Source organism: Nicotiana sylvestris, chromosome 6, assembly GCF_000393655.2.
Source record: "Nicotiana sylvestris chromosome 6, ASM39365v2, whole genome shotgun sequence".
Classification (NCBI taxonomy): domain Eukaryota; kingdom Viridiplantae; phylum Streptophyta; class Magnoliopsida; order Solanales; family Solanaceae; genus Nicotiana; species Nicotiana sylvestris.
The window spans coordinates 194,962,466-194,980,613 of NC_091062.1; the positions used below are offsets into that span (position 1 = coordinate 194,962,466).

Sequence of the window (18,148 nt, forward strand, 5' to 3'; positions counted from 1 at the left end):
ATAGTGTGCATGGTGTGCATGGTGTAATAAAAAGAGAAAAAAATAATTAATTATAAATAAATAATCCCCAAGCAAGAAACTGGGGCAAGAGTTGTGCTCGTTGTAAACAAAATTGGTTCCGAAGGTTGTAATTTTGAACCCCAAATTGATTTGTTTTTGAGCCTTTAATACCCTTTCTTTCTAAGTCTATCCAAAAAACCCACATTACGGTCCAAAGAAAGACCTTCTGATCAGTCTACAAAAGATGCCAAGTCAGACAAATGAGAATCTTACCAGCGAACATAACATTCTGTTCCACAGCAGAAAGGACTCTAATCTCCAGCAGAGAGAGTCATACCGGCAACACTCCAAATCCCCAGCTAGAAAGTGATATAAATGAGAGAGTCTTATCGGTGAAAATCTTCACGGACACCATAAGGCGATGAAAGCTGAGAGAAAAACCCAAAATGAGAGAGGCTTGATAGTGAAAACCCTTCGGGCACTACAAGTCGAATAAGATTGGGAATCAGATGGGGAATAGTCAAGGGAAGACCTTGATAGACGATTGACGACGAAGGATAGGCCACATATGCATGTCATGACCATTAGAGTCAGTGTTTTCATTTGATAGGTTTTTATTTATAGTTTCTTTTGTTAAAGAGTCACTTTTTCCTTTGTCTTTTATTCTGTTCCCTTTTATCTTTTCCTTTCATAGCAATTTCCCCAGCAGAGTTGCCAGAGCTGTCACACCTCCTTTTTCCGCGCCCGCGAGGGTGCGTGGGGAGTTTTCTCCAATTAAAGGACAGTCGAAACGGGATTTGTTTGTTTGTTTCAGAGTCGCCACTTAGGAGATTTAGGGTGTCCCAAGTCACCAATTTTAATCCCGAATCGAGGAAAAGAATGACTCTATTTAACAGTCTGCGCACCAGAAATCCGGATAAGGAATTCTGTTAACCCGGGAGAAGGTGTTAGGCATTCCCGAGTTCCGTGGTTCTAGCACGGTCGCTCAACTGTTATATTCGGCTTGATTATTTTGATTTGTTAAATACATTTTTATTGCATGATTTTATTGTTACCGCTTCTATTTAGATTTAAAGACCCTTCTTTGAATAGAATCACGCGTACGTATATTCGTGTTATAAATTATATTATCAATATCATTGTGTACACGTGCACGTGACACAACTCCGCATGTTTTAAATTTTTTTTTGATTTTTTCTTTACCTTCCAGGCTCGTATTTCCTAGTCGTTGCTATTGATTCCGAACGAGGGGTATGAAAGAAAATAAATAAGGCTCAAAAGGGGTAACGAAGGATAAAGTGTTTAGGTAGCAGAATAAAATGCCTTCGTCATTCCAGTCTTCAAAACATGCCAAGTGCAAACAACACAATTGAACATAGATTTATAGTCTCTTCCGATGGTGCTGGACTTGACAATTATGTTAAACACTTGCTTTTTCATTTGTCATTTCTAAAGCACTGCTGGGCGACACTCTCACTCTCATGCACGACCCTCATGCCAATTTGGCGAATCTTGCATTTAACGGTTTTCTTTATGTTTTACTTGCCCCAGTTCCACATGACTCGGGCTTCAAATAATCTCAAACCGTTCTTATTTCCTTTAAATGCTTTGATCACCTTCCCAGGGTTTTATGATTAACTTTATAGACTAGGCCCAAACTGTGTGCGCATGTCATGTCCCTAGAATCGGCATTGAACGAAAATGACAAAAGGACTAAATAAAAAGATGACTGGAAATAATAAAAGACCGGCTTTTGTATTAGACTTCCGGCGAAATGGTTAGAAAAACAAACAAAACAACCAGAATAAAATCTTAACACAACATCAACGAGACTTAAACAAACTGATACGACAAAAATGGAAAGATAAGAAGGTTTGACACAAGACAATATTCGGATTACAACCCTAAGAATAATCCGGATAACAGAAATGACAACAAAATAAACCACCAACAGCTTCTCTCTTGCTAACCAAGGAACGGAGCGTCCTCCCATTTTATCAAAATTGGCATCTTAGCCACTAAGCTTTGCATTAGTATTGCCAAGACCATTATCAGCTTCCATATCATCAACCTCCGTCAACAAGTTCTCGATAGGGTTTGAGTGCTCCATGTTACTGTCATCGATCACAATCCGCCCTTCTTGGATCATTTTCTCTACTTCCCTTTTCAAATTACGACAACTCTCAATGTTGTGCCCTATGACATTGGAGTGGTACGCGCATTGCGCTGCCGGATCAAAGTTTCTTGCATGTGGATCTGGAGTATATGCGGGGAGCGGCTCAATCAAGCCAGCATGCTTTAGCCTTTCAAACAGACTTGCATAAGATACTCCGATAGGGGTGAGAGCCTTTCCTCGTTTCAGCAACCTTTCGTTCCTAAATGCTTGATTGGGCCGGAAACCTGATCCAGGGGGCTTCCGGTAGGCTTGTGAGGGTGGATAGGCCTTCTGTGGAGCTGGGTATTTGGAAAGTGAAGCCCATCTTTGGGAACCTCGTGGAGAGAAGTAGCATTGGGGAGGGGAGTAGCGTGGACGAGTGATGGAGCTACTCGGGTAGCTAGGAAAGCTGTCATAAGTGGGTTGGGATGGAGAGTATGGGGGATGGGTAATGCCAGAGTTTGAAAAGCTTGGCGGTGGTGGGGGTGGTGCTTTCCCAGTTATCCATGCTTGATACATGTCTGCCACATGTTGTCTCAGCATTTTCACTTCTTCTACCAACCCGTTGTTCTGTTCGACCAATTGTTGTCGGTCATCAGTACCGACCCACCCTGTTCTGAGGTTCTGTGTCATTTGCTTTGCAGGGAGGAGTTACCACAACCAACCACTTTTCTATATATGAACACAGCAAAGGGAAGCCATCACGTTAGTGTCAGGGCATTTGACAGATAATCATATATTAGAGATGCAATGCACCTAAGCAGTTAAACCGTTCTATCAGAGATGCGATGCACTTGCGCTTTCCTTTATTTTTCTTTCTTCCCTTTTTTTCCAGTGGTGGTCGAATCTTATGGAGATTGCCTACGTATCATGACCCCGCATGAATCAGACCTTGCGTAGTTCGGACCAATAAAGATAAACAATACTAATCATTTTTTCGATTTTCATATTAAAATAAACTGGTTTCAAAGGTTTGAAGATGACCTACAAACTCGAAAATCAAACATCCCACATATTTTAATTAAAAGATTTACAAAATTCAAAACAAACGGCCAGCTTCCTTTCTCCGTTTGACAGATGCAACCGAACGGTTATTTTTGCAAACGTAACCCCTTCCAAATTTTGAGGCCGGAGAGGATTATCTTATAACACTTTACACACTTGTTCGTTCTTTTACGAAAATAGCCTTTCGACAACTGAAAGATATTCTAAGGCTATTTCGGCAAGAACGGTTTAAGACGCGGCCGAAGCTGGCTTGACTTATTTTTGACTAAAAAAATTCAAATGGTATTCACCTGACCGCTGACTCTTTGTTTTTTTTCAAATTACAATAAAAACCGGGTGTTGCAAACACGGCCCTTCAGCGCCTCGGGGACGAAGATTTTTTTTTAAGGCCGTGTGGGTCAACTGGACCAAAATCCTACACATGACCCAAAACGTGGCTGTTTATGCAAAGTCAGCCTTCCGGCGTCCTTTTCGGGAACATTCGGCTATGTCTTGATAAAACAGCGTCACCCGATTTCTTTATGACAAATTAAAATTAGACATATTTTTTTTTAGCAAAAGGGGAGGCTGGACACTGCCCGACTTATTTATGACAAAATTAAAATTTTGACACGTTATTTATTTATTTATTGGTTTTTGGCTATTTTAACAAAAAAGGGGGGTTGGACCCGATGAAGGTTGCCTACGTATCTCACATCCAGTGAGAATCAAACCCGCGTAGTTCGGGCAAGTCATGAATAAAGTAAATAAAATAATTTTAAATTATTTTTTTTTAATTTGTAAAAGAACTGCTTTAAAAGAAGAAATGAAGTATATATATATATATATATTTTTTTTATTATTTTTTTTTTATATATATTTTTTTTTTATTTTTATTTTTGATAGATTTTCTTTTTGAAAGAAAGACTTCTAAGAATTCCTTTTCTTTTGATTTGAACTTTGAGGATTTCAAAAGTAAAAGGAAGATATTATTTTTTTTGTTTTTTCTTATTCTAAGCAGAAAGAAAATATTTTTTTGGAATTTTACCTTTAATAAAAGAAATGCTTTCTAAAAAAATATTTTTTTTGAATTTTGAATTTTCTTTTCAATTTTTAAAGAAGAAGGAAAATATTTTCGAATTTGTTTTATTTTATTTTATATATATATATATTTTTTAATAATTAAAAAGACTTTCTTAAAGAAGTCAATAATGAAAAATATTTTTTGGATTTTATGTTTTGAAAATTGGGAGTCTAAAAAAAACTTTTCTAGACTTTGGCAGGACAAATATTTTTGCAACAAATAAAGATATATATACATTTTTTGGAAATAAAGAAAAACTTTTTGGATTTATATATATATATATATATATATATATATATATATATTTGCAACAAATAATAAAACCACTTTCAACGCGACTCTTTTTATTTTATTATTTTTATTTTTATTTTGGTATCTAAACAAATAAATAAATATAAACCCATTTTAAAAACAAGACTCTTTTTCATTTTCATTTTTTATGGCAAGACAAACTATTTTTTTTTCTAATTTGTTTTTTTAAAAAACAAGACAGAACAACGACTCTTTTTTTTTCTATTTTTCCTTTGCTTTTAATAAAACAAACTAATAAAACATTTTTTTTTATTTTCTCAAAATTTCGGCAGAGTTTTGACAGTTATTTGGGCATTGTTTTTTTTTTCCAAAAATTAACAATCAATTCCCTAACCGCTATTTTTTTCAATTTTAAAATATTATTCCTGATATTCAAAAGTCAATCAGCACACAAGTACGAATCAAATAAATGCGCAAGTAGGAGCAAGTAAGATGCATCAGGATGGTCATTTTCATTTTTTGGTACACCTGTCCTAGACAGACCCAACCCCTGTGTTGAGTCTCCAAAGTCAAATGCACGTGATGCAAACAAACGCTCCTACTAGGGATCCGGCATGAAGCTGAGTTATTCTAAGTGAAAAAACCTGAGGCATATTGATCTAGCCCTGGCTTACCCAAACGGACAGTTTGAGCCGAAGCGGGGGCAACGTACCGGGAGCACGAAAGTCTACCCGGCCTAGTTACTTGTCCCAACTTCGTCTTATTTGGTATGACTTTAACAGAAAGGTGGGTCACGCGCACGTGTGCACCATAAATTTAGAAGACTCAGAAAGAAGGGGGTTTCGTAGCAGTTGTATATATTCATAATTCAAATAATATTAAAGCGGTAAAAGTGTCATTTAGCACATTGGGCATATATCATGTAAAAAAATCAGATAATAAATAAAGCCAACTATAACAAATATTTTAAGCTCGAATTCTTGAACCCTGAACCAGAGGTTCTGGATAAAGTTCCCAGCAGAGTCGCCAGAGCTGTCGCACCTCCTTTTTACATACCCCAGAGGGTGCAAGGGAGTTTTCTCCAATTAAAGGACAGTCGAAACGGGATTTGTTTGTTTGTTTCAGAGTCGCCACCTGGGAATTTTAAGGCGTCCCAAGTCACCGGTTTTAATCCCTGAATCGAGGAGAATATGACTCTGTCTATTTAACAGTCTGCGCACCAGAAATCCGGATAAGGAATTCTGTTAACCCGGGAGAAGGTGTTAGGCATTCCCGAGTTCCGTGGTTCTAGCACGGTCGCTCAACTGTTATATTCGGCTTGATTATTTTGATTTGTAAAATACATTTTTATTGCATGATTTTATTGTTACCGCTTCTATTTATATTTAAAGACCCTTCTTTGAATTGAATCACGCGTACGTGTATTCGTGTTATAAATTATTTTTTTTAAAAAAACATGCGGAGTTGTGTCACGCGCACGTGTACACAATAATATAGATAATATTTTTATTATAATAATTATTTTCGAAATTATGCTTTAATAAAATCAAGAACATTCGCCCCTTTTGTATAATTAAGTAGTGAACCTCACATCTCGGGTTTTTATGAAATTAATAATGATATTCTCCGAGGAATCCCTTTTATTAAATATTCGATCGAAGTTGCGCGAACGCATAATCCGAATTGCTTTTAGAAATATAATCAGGTTACGCGAACGTATCCCTAATCACAAAAATATTCTTGATAAGGTTCTCTACAAATTGTTATTATGTGTTGACCGCGAGCCTTGTTTTACACATATGAATCATATACCTCAAATTTTAAAGAATTAATGACGTGAAAAAGAAAACAGACAATACGTATCTAAAACTAACATTTTTCGTGGATACAACCTTTGGATGTCCATAAATCGAATCGTGTATAAAATTGGGAAAGAACTTAAAATGGTAAACAAATTAATATTTTCCGCAGAATCTTCATTGTTTCATTTAAGGCGAACTCTTCTTCTATATATCTTTTACATAAAATGCCACGATTCGTTTATAAATCCTATGTCCTTCTCATGTATTTGTTTTAGTCCAAAGTTGCAATGGTTTGGTTAATGTTTGCAATGGAAGATAAGAGTCAAGTTGATAAGAAAGAGAACTATTATACAAATTGATTCAATAAAATTACATCACATGCAATATAGTTGTACGTTTGAACCATTTCTAATATTGTATCAACTCACCTTCCACATATGATTATATATATACTCATCATCATGCCATATATGAACATACAACTTATATCAATCTAAACGAAAATCAGATTTTTTTTTACAAGATATACTAATAATGTAATTTATTGATACTTCCATTCTACTTTACATTTAGCTAACAATATTACGGGATGTAATTAATGGCCCATTTTATGCCATGTTCCCTACCTTGGTATTTTAATCATGACTTCACTTAATGAAAATTCCGAAATAGATGATATTATTACAACACTTAAACGAATTTTAAGAGGTAACAATTATCTTATATTCATTACGCCAAACGTACTACTATATTAATCAACTGAAACAAAAACCAAATTTTTAACTAATGAACTTGAACGAATGGAAAACAGAATTATAATTCCCGAACTTCATTAATTTGTCATGTTGAAGCTTTTCGTGACATGAATTTACAGATATGTACCTGATATTGGAAGCAAAAGAAAATGAAGATGAGAATCAGCAGCAGTAATAACAGTACAACAGCAACAACTGCCCAGCAACAGTAACAACCCAGTAACAGACCGGTGGAGTAGTAATCCCAAAAACAAAAGCTTTAAGCTTTAAATGAAACAACAACCATTAATACTAATTTCAAACAAAGAAAGAAAGCAGTAGATTTTTAGTTTTTATTTTTATTTTTGAAAGCTTAAATATTTTTCGGAATTTTTCTCTCTTCTATTCTCTGTCCGTTTTTTCTCTCTATCTGTGTGTGTATTTTTTCTCGTATCCCCTCTCTCATTGTCTTGTGTTCAAGACTTCTTCTTATAACCCATCCCATAAACCTTTCAATTAATTAAAATCCATACTTTTTCTCTACCCAACCCATTATCTTTCCACTCATCCCCATTACATTAAATAAACATATCACACCACCCCATTATATTTTGTCCCCCATGCTTCATTTAAAATAATGCAAGATTCCCCTTTAATTTAAATCTTGTCCCCCCTTTATATTAAATAATCATATCACAACCCACCCCATTTCATTTTGTCCCCCATGCTTCAAATAAACAATTTCAAAATGTACAATTCCTAAACTACCCCTTCCGACCTTACTGAAATTACCAAACTACCCCTGAACGTATTACAAATTTACCAAACTACCCATCAGCTATAACACATCAATTAATCAAACTTAACCAAAATATAGACAATATGATCAATTTCTAACAATGTTCAAACAACAATATGAACATGGATGAACATCATAACAACAATATCACATGAACACGATTTTAACAACATTTCAACAACAAATCACATGAACACAAATTGAACAACAAAGAACAACTAAAATTTGATTGAACAATATTTTAGCAACAAACCTATTTTCGGATTTAAACAACAACAACAAACAAGTATATTTAGATTTCTAACTTCAATCATATTGAACTTAAAATCAACTACTAACAACATTACAACAAACAATTCTTATATTAAACTTAAAACAAGATTATGAGAACAATTCAAGCAATAATCATAAATGGTAAACAAGAAATCAAACTATACAAAATTCGGATTCAAGATCATCCAAACAAAGTATGAACATGAATGAATCTATTTTAATAACAATAACAAACAAACTTTGTTCAAACTTTGAATTAAACTTAAACAAAACAAATAAACATATTCAAATCACTAATCTTCAAATAATCAACTAATCTTTCTTAAATTAAATCCAACGAAACTTATAACAAAGATGCATGATCCAAAAATTAAAACCAAAACATAACTTCACATTAAATCACTAAATTAAAACCAACTTCAAAAAATGAATACGAATTAAATCTATATTAACAACAAACAACGGATTTAAACGATTTAAACTAACACCTTTCTACATTAAAACTAAATCCTCTTAAAATTAATAAAACAAACTGAAAATAATTAAATTAAATCTTCAACTTAAATCTAACAACAATATAACTAAACTAACAATTTTTATCTAAAACAAAATAAGAAAAATAAAGCAAACTTATGCTAATTCAAAATCTGAAAATATCAAACAAATTATGGACGTAATAGAACTTAGAATAACTAACCGTGAATGTCCAACGACGAACATCGAACGAACTCTAAACGAAACCAACGAACTTGGGCATAAACGGACTTGAAGACGACAAAGAAACAAGCATCATTTGAGGTGAAAGATGAAGAAAAACGCAGCAAGAAGCAGCTGGAACGGAGCAGCAGTAGCGCGATGGAGTTGGGCTTCGATGAAGAAGAAACAGCGGCGTCCATGGATGTCGAGCTCAAGCTTGAGCTCGACGAAGAGGACGAAGGCAGACCCGGCGAGAAGCAGCTGGAGCAGAAACGTGAGCAGCAGCAGCAATGGTGAAGCTGAAGACGCAGCGACGCAGCAACACGACGGAGCGACAATGGAGCTCGTTTTTGGGCTGGTTTCGAGCAGCTCTCATTGCTGCGTTTTGGAGAACGGAGCAGCTTGGTCGCTTGGACTTGAAGTTGAGACGATGGAAGTAGAAGGCCCTCCATGGATGACGAAGGAACAGCAGTAGCAGCTGCAACGACTGGAAGAAAACTCAGCAACAATGGCGGACGTGAAGCTACTCCAATGGTCATTTGGTTTCGACAACGGGAAATGGGGGGATAAAGCAGCCATGACTGCCCGTGTTGGGGTCGATGGGATGATGGAGAATGTCGTGTGTGTGTGTGTGTGTGTTGAGGTGGTGGAGGCGTGAGGAAGGGCAGCCATGGGAGGTGGAGAAGCTTGAGGAAGAAGAAGAAGATAGGAGGGGTGGGGGCGGATGACTTCTTAGTTTTTTAGGGTTTTTTCTTCTTTCTTTCTTTTGTTTTGTGTTGTTTGTAAGATAATAGGGGTGTTGGGTTATGGACTGGGTCGACCCAGTTCGAAATGGACTGGGTCGTAGGGAAGATTGGGCCATTTTTTGGGCCTATAGCTTGAAATTGAAGAAGAGGCCCAATTCCGACTTTCTTTATATTTTCGCTCTCTTTTCTTCTTTTGTTTTTCTAAAACTAAATTATAAAAATACTTAAACTATTATTAAGAACTAAATTAAGTTATAAAGGCGCAAATTAACTCCCAATAACAATTAACGCACAATTAAGTATTAATTAAGCATAAAATTGTATATTTGGACATTAAATGCTAAAAATGCAAACGATGCCTATTTTTGTAATTTTTAATTTTTGTAAAACAATTTTAATTACTAACAATTGTAGAATTAAATCATACATGCAAAATGCGACATATTTTTGTATTTTTTATTAATTTAGCGAATAAACACGCACAGACAAATACAAATAATTCTTCAAAATATCACAAAATTGCACACCAAAGAAAAATCATTTTATTTTTGAATTTTTTGGGAGTAATTCTCATATTGGGCAAAAATCACGTGCTTACAATGCTCATCACAAAATTCGGCAAATTTAGCATTTTCAAATTCAGTACCATGATAAGATCTAATTGATGTAAGTTGATTACCTAGTTGTTTTTGAGTTTTTCTAACAAAAGAAATGAACATGTCAAATGCTTCATCTTTAGATGTTAGAAACAGTGTCCAAGTAAACCTAGAGTAATCATCAACAAACACCATAATATATCTTTTACCACCTCTGCTCAGAGTTCTCATTGGTCCACAAAGATCCATATGAACCAGTTCCATCGTTCTGGTGGTACTTACTATTTTATTGCTTTTGAAAATGGATTTTACCTACTTCCCCCTTGTACAAGCCTTACAAACTTTGTCTTCCTTGAACTTAATGTTAGGTAGTCATATCACTAGGTCCTTGGAGACTAGTTTGTTGAGTTGACTTAGACTAGCATGTCCAAGTCTTTTGCACCAAAGGAGAGGATCATTATCCAATACACTTAAGCATGTGAGTTCATTATAAGAGAGTGTAGACATATCCAATATATATATATATATATATATATATTGTTCACTTTTTTTTCCTGCAAAATAATCTTGTCAATGATAAGATTAATCACAAAGCAAGGTGAAGGCTACCATGTTACCTTTTATCACACAATTGTGATACACTTATTAGATTGTACTTCAGTCCATATATCAAGTAGACATTATCAATAGAGTGAGAATCAGTCTTACCTACCTTTCCAACCCGGATGATCTCACATTTCTTTCCATTTCAAAAGGAGACATTACCTCCTTTAAGGTCCTCAAGTGAAAGGAACTGGTTCTTGATTCCTGTTATGTGCTTTGAGCAGTCACTATCTATGTACCATATTTGGCTTCTCCCCTTCACTTGAACCTGCAAAAGAAAATCAGGAGTTAGTCTTAGGAACCCAAATTAGTTTGGGTCCCTTTCTATAGGCAAAAGGGTGAATCAGATTCTTTTTAGCTCAATTTGGTAGCCTATTTTTCTAGTGAACAAATTTTTTATTCTTTTGACTAGCCTTTTATTTTGTAGTGCATTCACTTTTATAGTGACCAATTTTACCACAGTGTGTGCAAATTTTATTCTTAGGAAGTGTGAGGTACTTGCTTTTGGGATCCCACTTAGGTGCAGGAGTCCCGTAGCCAAGTCCTCTCTTATTGCTGTTATGGTGTTTATGTAGCCATAAAAGTGCATCGGAGAACCTGTTCTATTTATAGGTTCTGTCTAGCTCGTGCTTGAATTTGCTTAGATCCTCATTTAGGACTCTTATCTGCTCATCTCTTTTTTACAACTCATCTTTCATTTTTCCTATATTTTCTTCTAAAGTGAGTTGTGTGTGATCAACTTTCTTTTTACATGTTCCTAATTTAAATTTTAGATTTTCAGATCTAAGCTCTAGGAAAGTGGTGTCAAGTTCATGAACTTGGTTCTGCAACACAACATTTTCACTTTCACTAGACCTAAGTTCCAGATTTTTGCACTTAGCTTTTAAAATCATATATTCCTTAGACAGCTGTTCCTTTTCATTGTTTACATCCTCAGATTCATCAATGAAATCTAGAAGTAACTTAGATAGCCTTTCTTTAGACAAAAATTTAATCTTGTCTTTGAGATGAATTACACTTAGTTCAGATTCCTCATCAGAATCTCCAATGGCCATAAGTGCTTGTTCATCTCCATCTTCATCATCTGAGCTTTCTCCCAAGCAGCAACCATAGCCTTTGTTGATCCTTTGTTCTTCTTGGGTTGAACATGTTCCTTCTTCTTGTTTCTTCGTTCAGCTCTTTCCTTATTCTATTTAATTTTTCATTGAGCGCAGTTTTTGATGTGGTGATCAGTCTTCCTACACTTATAGCACCTCTCATTGATTTGCTTTTCAGGAGCCCTTGATTTGTTGTAGCTTCCACTTCTTGAAGTATCCTTTCCTCTCATTAGGTATTTCTTAAAGTCCTTTGTGGTCATGCCTATTTCATCGTCTTCTAGTTCAAAACCTTTAGTGATTCTGAGTGTCGGGCTCTTTTCCTTTGGGTACATCCATTTTCATGGTTTGCCATCTAAGTTCATAAGCAATGAGATTTTAAATTAGCTCATCCAACTTAAGAGTGGCAATGTTCTTTGATTCCTGAATGACAGTGATTTTGCTCCCCCAAGTGACTGGTAGAACCCTGTCAAAATCTTTTCAACTCTGTCTTCTTCAGGAATAATCCTTCCAAGAGACTTAAGTTCATTTGTCGGTGTGGTGAACCTTGTATACATCTCTTGGATGGTTTCCCCTTCCTTCATAGTGAATTCTCATATTGAGAATATAGTAGTGTTCATCTGGACCTGTTCACTTGAGGTGTTCTTTCATGAGCCGCTTGCAAAGTGTCCCAAATTTCCTTAGCAGTGGTACAACTTTGAGTTCTGTTGTACTCGTCTGAAACAAGTCCACACACAAGTCATTTCTTAGCCTTAGCATTCTTCTCTCATTTCCTCAAGTCCTCAGCGGTGCAGTCAACTCTTGTTTTTGGCACATCTACTCCTTCAGTATTTTCTTCATGGTAGTCGGGGGACCATCAGTGACAATATCCCATAGCTCATAGTCATCTCCTATGATGTGGTCTCTCATTCTGTTTTTCTACCAGGAGTAGTACTGGCCTTTGAAGAGTGGTGGCCTAGCAGTAGATTGTCCTTCCCAATTTTCAGGTGGTGCACTCATCTTGATATTCTCCTAAGGTGTTAGTCTCTTCAAGGATAACCTGCTCTGATACCAATTGATGTTTTATACTTCAATACCATACAAGAGGGGGGTGATTTGTGTGGTGTCCACTTTTTCGCGTGCACAGATTATAGAAGGACCTGGTTCTTTAATGTGTTCCTTATACTACTGTTGCGAAATAGTAAATGCGGAAAGTAAAGAATACAAGTATTTTTTCGTGGAAAATACCCGGCTCAAAAGGTGAAAAACCACGACCTACTACTCAGTAGGATTTTCTCCAAACACTTCACTACAACTCTAAGCCAACAACAAAGTTTACAAACTCTTGCAAACCTAAGGATTAATTCTAGCCCTTATAGCAACTAGTCACATGTTGTTGCGACCGCTTCAAGTTAACTCTAACTTGAACAATACAACTAGAGTTTACAACTTCTTGCGAACCTAAGGATTAAGTCTAACCTTTATAGCAACACGTCACGAGCTGTTGCGACTACTTCAAATTAACTCTAACTTGAAAGATACAACTCAGGTACCTAGTACAATTTGCTTCTAAGAAAGCTGAGAGGTACAACTCAAAACATCTACTACACTTTGAACTAGAAATAAAGAAAGACAGATAAAACTCTTTATGGAGATAGTTCTTCAATCCGGTTCGTGTAGCTTTAGGATCGCACTTTTAAATCTCACAGGAATTGCTCACAAAATGTTTTGCTATTTTGCTCTCAATTCGTGCTTAACTTCAATATGTATGCATCACCTATAAAAGAGAACACAACCAATATTTATAGAGTTAGTAAATAAAGATTAACTAGAGTTCTAATGCTTTACTCTTCCTTGGTGGAAGAGTTCTAATCAACTTCACTTCTAACTCTTCTCTTATCTTGGATAGAGTTCCCTTCAAGTAAGGAGTCCAGGGCTCCTTACAAATATGCAACATTTTCGTTCAGGGAATATAAGATATATCCACTTATACTTATCTCTTTCACGTGCAAGCCTTTTGCTTAATTTTGTCCGTCACCTGTGTATACTATCCATGGACCTGATTCATGCATGTGTTCCGTTGTCAATCATCAAAACAAACTTATTCAAACCAACATAGGCAGCCTAGCCTGATACAAATATTAATTCCACGACTTGAACCCGTGACCTATAGATCACACGGAGACAACTTGACTGTTGATCCAAGGCTCTCCTTCAATTTGTGGAGTTAGTAATCTACAAAATAAGGCAAGTAATCTGCTATGACAGTATATAAATTAATATTGATATTATAAAAATACTTTACAATGAGGATATATATAAGTTAAATCTTTTTCAATAGGATACAAAGTCTCCAAACAAACAGAGCATATTGTCTAGATCAATGCCGCATAGTCCGAAATTTACGATACCAGTACGGCATATGGGGATCTTGCTATATATGTTTGTCTACAAGACTCCACGATCAAAAATAAAGAAGGACAAACAAATTTTGTGGCAATCTTGCAACATCAAAACAAAACAAAATAATAACAGAAAGGTTACAAAATACACTCAATTACCACCTCCCAACAAGTTGAAGGAGATAAATCCAAAATAAAAGGCTAGGGGAAGATTAAAAGCAAGTGTAGGTGAGACCTGATAGAGATTTAACGTGGAAAAAGGAATTGTCCCATAGTAGACGAATAGGAAACCTATTTTCCTAGCAAATTGAGGCAGGTGATGAGAGTGAGTGATATCAAGTCATATAGAAAGAAACACATAAACATCTTTACCATACCTCACGTGATTAAGTCCTGAAATAAGGTCCCTCCACTAACTAAACAAGCTAGTCATATCACCTAAAAACCCACCATCTTAAAAAATAATAATTTGAAAACAAAAAGAAAAAAACCATACACAAGCAATAGATGATTGTCTATAAGTAGTGAGATAAGGAGACAATGAAACATGAACTACTGCTATTACATAACAAAGAGAAGATGGAGAATAGTAATTCCTATGAATATAGTAGGAAGGTAATGAAGGATGTCTCTCTTAAGGAGCTTAGAGATAGGCTTGCAGAATTTGCCAGAGTTAGAGGTTGGGATCAGTATCACAGTCCTAGGAACCTTCTTCTCGCTTTGGTAAGCCTCCTAACATGTCTAAAAAAACCTGTCGATAAATTCATAATGAGTGTGATCTTATTATATGTATATATTTAAATTATTATTTTTGCGCATGTACGATAATATTATGTGACCATCTCCTAAGCCTTTAATTGGATGAGTAGATCACACAATTTCAAACATGGTATCTAGAGTATATATTATGTCTCAACACGCCATCCATGTGCATAACTAATTCTTTTTCATGGACCAAACATATGAAAATAATTTTTGCTATGGTCACACTGTGTGAATTGAAAACAATTGAGTTTAGTTAAACCCATAGAATCTATCATAGATCCAACTCTGTCTATATATAGAGTTCATACATGTACAGTCAAATCTCGTCCTCTTTTTTTTTTTGACTGTTACAGTGAAGTGTTGTTATAGAGAACATTTATTACATTATAACATAACATGAAGAATGGTTCCAAAGAAAACTTGGCCATTATAATGAAGTGTTATTATATAGGGTATAGTTTAGAGACGTATGTCTGTACTTTATATTATAAGAAACTAATAGTCTATTTTGTAATTGTTGGACCAGGTTGGAGAAGTGGGAGAGCTATCAGAGATATTCCAGTGGAAAGGGGAAGTTGAAAGAGGACTACCTAATTGGACATCAGATGATAAGGAACATTTGGAGGAGGAACTGTCTGATGTTTTGCTATATCTAGTTCAGCTTGCTGATGTTTGTGGACTTGATTTAGGTCAAGCAGCTCTTACCAAGATTCTCAAGAATGCTCAAAAATACCCTGTTACTAAACCTACTTAATTCTCACAAATACAAATTTTAATTTATTGCCAATTGTTGTAGGCATCTTAGAAGGAACTTTGGAGCAGTGATAAAGTTATTTCCGTCGTAACCTATAGGTCACAGGTTCGAGTCGTGGAATTAGCCATTAATACTTGCATTAGGGTAAACTGCCTATATTACATCCCTTGAGGTGCCTATATTAATACTTGCATTAATACTTGCCTGCCTATATTACAGGCCTTTTCCAGCCCTGTGTGACTGTCGGATTCTTTGTGGAGCAGGTTGTTCTTTTTATTGGTTGTGTATCTTAATTAAGCTAGTGTCATATGTTTCTTTCTTGTGGGGTTTTCCCTTTTTGTTCTAGTTTCTCCTTTTTCCTTATGTATGAGGTATCTTTGAGAGTTTGAAGGCAAGCGAACGAGAACGTGTTTGTATAAGAACTTACGTTTTATTTATAGCTTGAATATGGTGTATTTGACTTGCTCTAAAAGTTTATTGACTTACTTTCAAAATCATAAATCCATGTTTAATAGTATTTATTGACTTACTTTCAAAATCATAAATCCATGTTTAATATAAACACTATTCAACATTGATCTTGTTTTTTATTCAAGGAACCAAATAAAATGTTAGTACTAAATAATTTAAGGATCGTTAATTCTTTTCTGTAAGATTTATTATTTTAATATTATTATTCCAACATTATAGTATCGGTATAATGATATCCGCCTTTGGGATCCTCCGAAATCATTGCGACTTTGTATTGTAGGCGGATTAGAGTTGAAGAGGTTGTGGGGGCTATGCGTAAGATAACCAAGGGCAGAGCGATCGGGCCAGATGAAATCCCAGTGAAATTTTGGAAGAGTGGGTAGGGCGGGCTTGGAGTGACTTACTAGGTTATTTAATATCATTTTTAGGACGAAAAAGAGGCCCGAAAAGTTGGAAATGGAGCATGATGGTTCATGTGTACAAGAATAAGGGTGATCCAAAATTACAACAACTATCGGGGTATTAAGCTGTTTAGTCATACTATGAAGGTATGGGAGAGGATGGTGGAGCTAAGGGTGAGGAGAAGGGTGTCTATTTCTGAGAACCAGTTTGGGTTTACGCCAGGGCACTCGACTACGGAAGCCATTCACCTTGTTAGGAAATTGATGGAACAATATAGGGAGAGGACGAGGGACTTGCATATGGTGTTTATCGATTTAGAAAAGACTTACGATGATAAAGTCCCGAGGAAGGTTCTGTGGAAATGTTTGGAGGCTAGAAGGGTGCATGTGGCCTAAACTAGGGTGATTAAAGACATGTACGAGGGAGCGAAGACCTGTGTGAGGACAGTCAGAGGGGTCTCAAACCATTTTTCGGTCATGATTGGGTTGCATCACGGGTCCGTACTCAGTCCTTTTTTATTTACCCTGGCGATGGACGTACTGACTCGCCACATCCAAGGGGAGGTACCGTGGTGGATGTTATTTGCAGATGACATTATTTTGATTGACGAGACGCGAGACGGTGTTAACGTGAGGTTAGAGGTGTGAAGACAGACCCTCGAGTCTAAAGGTTTCAAGCTGAGAAGAACCAAGACATAATACTTTGAGTGTAAGTTTAGTGGTACTAATCAGGGAGTGGAGGGGGAGATGAGGATGGATCACAAGTCATCCCTGGGAGGCGGAGTTTTAAGTACCTTGGGTCTATTATACAGGGGATGGGGAGATTAATGAACATGTCACACATCGTATTGGGGCAGGATAGATGAAATGGAGAATTGCTTTCGGTGTTTTTGTGTGACAAGAAAGTACTACCAAAATTTAAAGGTATGTTTTATAAAGCGGTGGTCAGGCCGACTATGTTGTATGAGGCTGAGTGTTGCCTAATCAAGAGCTCTCACGTCCAGAAGATGAAGGTGGTAGAGATGAGGATGTTGAGATGGATGTACGGGCACACTAGATTAGATAGGAGTCTGAATGAAGTTATTCGGGATAAGGTGGGTGTGACCCCTATTGCGGACAAGATGCGGGAAGCACGTCTTAGATAGTTTGGACATGTGAGGAAGAGAAGCACATACGCTCCGGTAAGGAGGTGTGAGGGGTTGACATTGGAGGGCTTTAGGAGAGGTAGAGGTAGGCCGAAGAAGAGTCGGGATGAGGTGATTAGGCATGACATGGCACAGCTACAGCCGACCGAGGACATGATCCATGATAGGAAGGTGTGGAGGTCGAAGATTAGGATAGTAGGTTAGGTAGTCTAGATTATTCATACTGATAGTGTTAGTACATACTCTCGTATTTGGTTGATAGTAAGCTTATTTGAATACTTTTATTTCCACTAGCTTGTTGTGTATGCTGCTTTTACATGATTTTTCGGTGTTGTCCCATCTTGTTTCTTGTTATTATTGTGGTACTTGTACTTGTATGAGTCGAGGATCTATTAGAAATAGCCCTTCTACCT

General features: G+C 36.3%; 1 protein-coding gene across 3 annotated transcripts; it reads left to right on the forward strand.

Moving 5' to 3' along the window:
* The first annotated feature begins 14,735 nt into the window (after positions 1 to 14,735).
* On the forward strand, positions 14,736 to 16,173 carry LOC104246273 (uncharacterized). 3 transcript variants are annotated; one of them, XM_009802057.2, is made up of 4 exons: positions 14,738 to 14,922; positions 15,491 to 15,653; positions 15,761 to 15,823; positions 15,938 to 16,173. In XM_009802057.2, the coding sequence occupies exons 1-3, from the start codon at positions 14,740 to 14,742 to the stop codon at positions 15,787 to 15,789; spliced, it is 375 nt and encodes a 124-aa protein (XP_009800359.1). In that variant the 5' UTR covers positions 14,738 to 14,739; the 3' UTR covers positions 15,790 to 15,823; positions 15,938 to 16,173. The 3 variants fall into 3 exon arrangements, with proteins under 3 accessions (XP_070006288.1, XP_009800359.1, XP_009800358.1); XM_070150187.1 differs by lacking the exon at positions 15,761 to 15,823 and having other exon boundaries at positions 14,736 to 14,922; XM_009802056.2 differs by having other exon boundaries at positions 15,761 to 16,173.
* Positions 16,174 to 18,148: the final 1,975 nt, after the last annotated feature.

Coding starts and splice junctions, on each gene's coding strand:
- LOC104246273 (XM_070150187.1), top strand. CDS start 14,740: ATGAAACATGAACTACTGCTATTACATAACAAAGAGAAGATGGAGAAT. Junction 14,923..15,490: donor GGAACCTTCTTCTCGCTTTG/GTAAGCCTCCTA, acceptor TTGTTGGACCAG/GTTGGAGAAGTGGGAGAGCT. Junction 15,654..15,937: donor TGTTTGTGGACTTGATTTAG/GTCAAGCAGCTC, acceptor CCTATATTACAG/GCCTTTTCCAGCCCTGTGTG.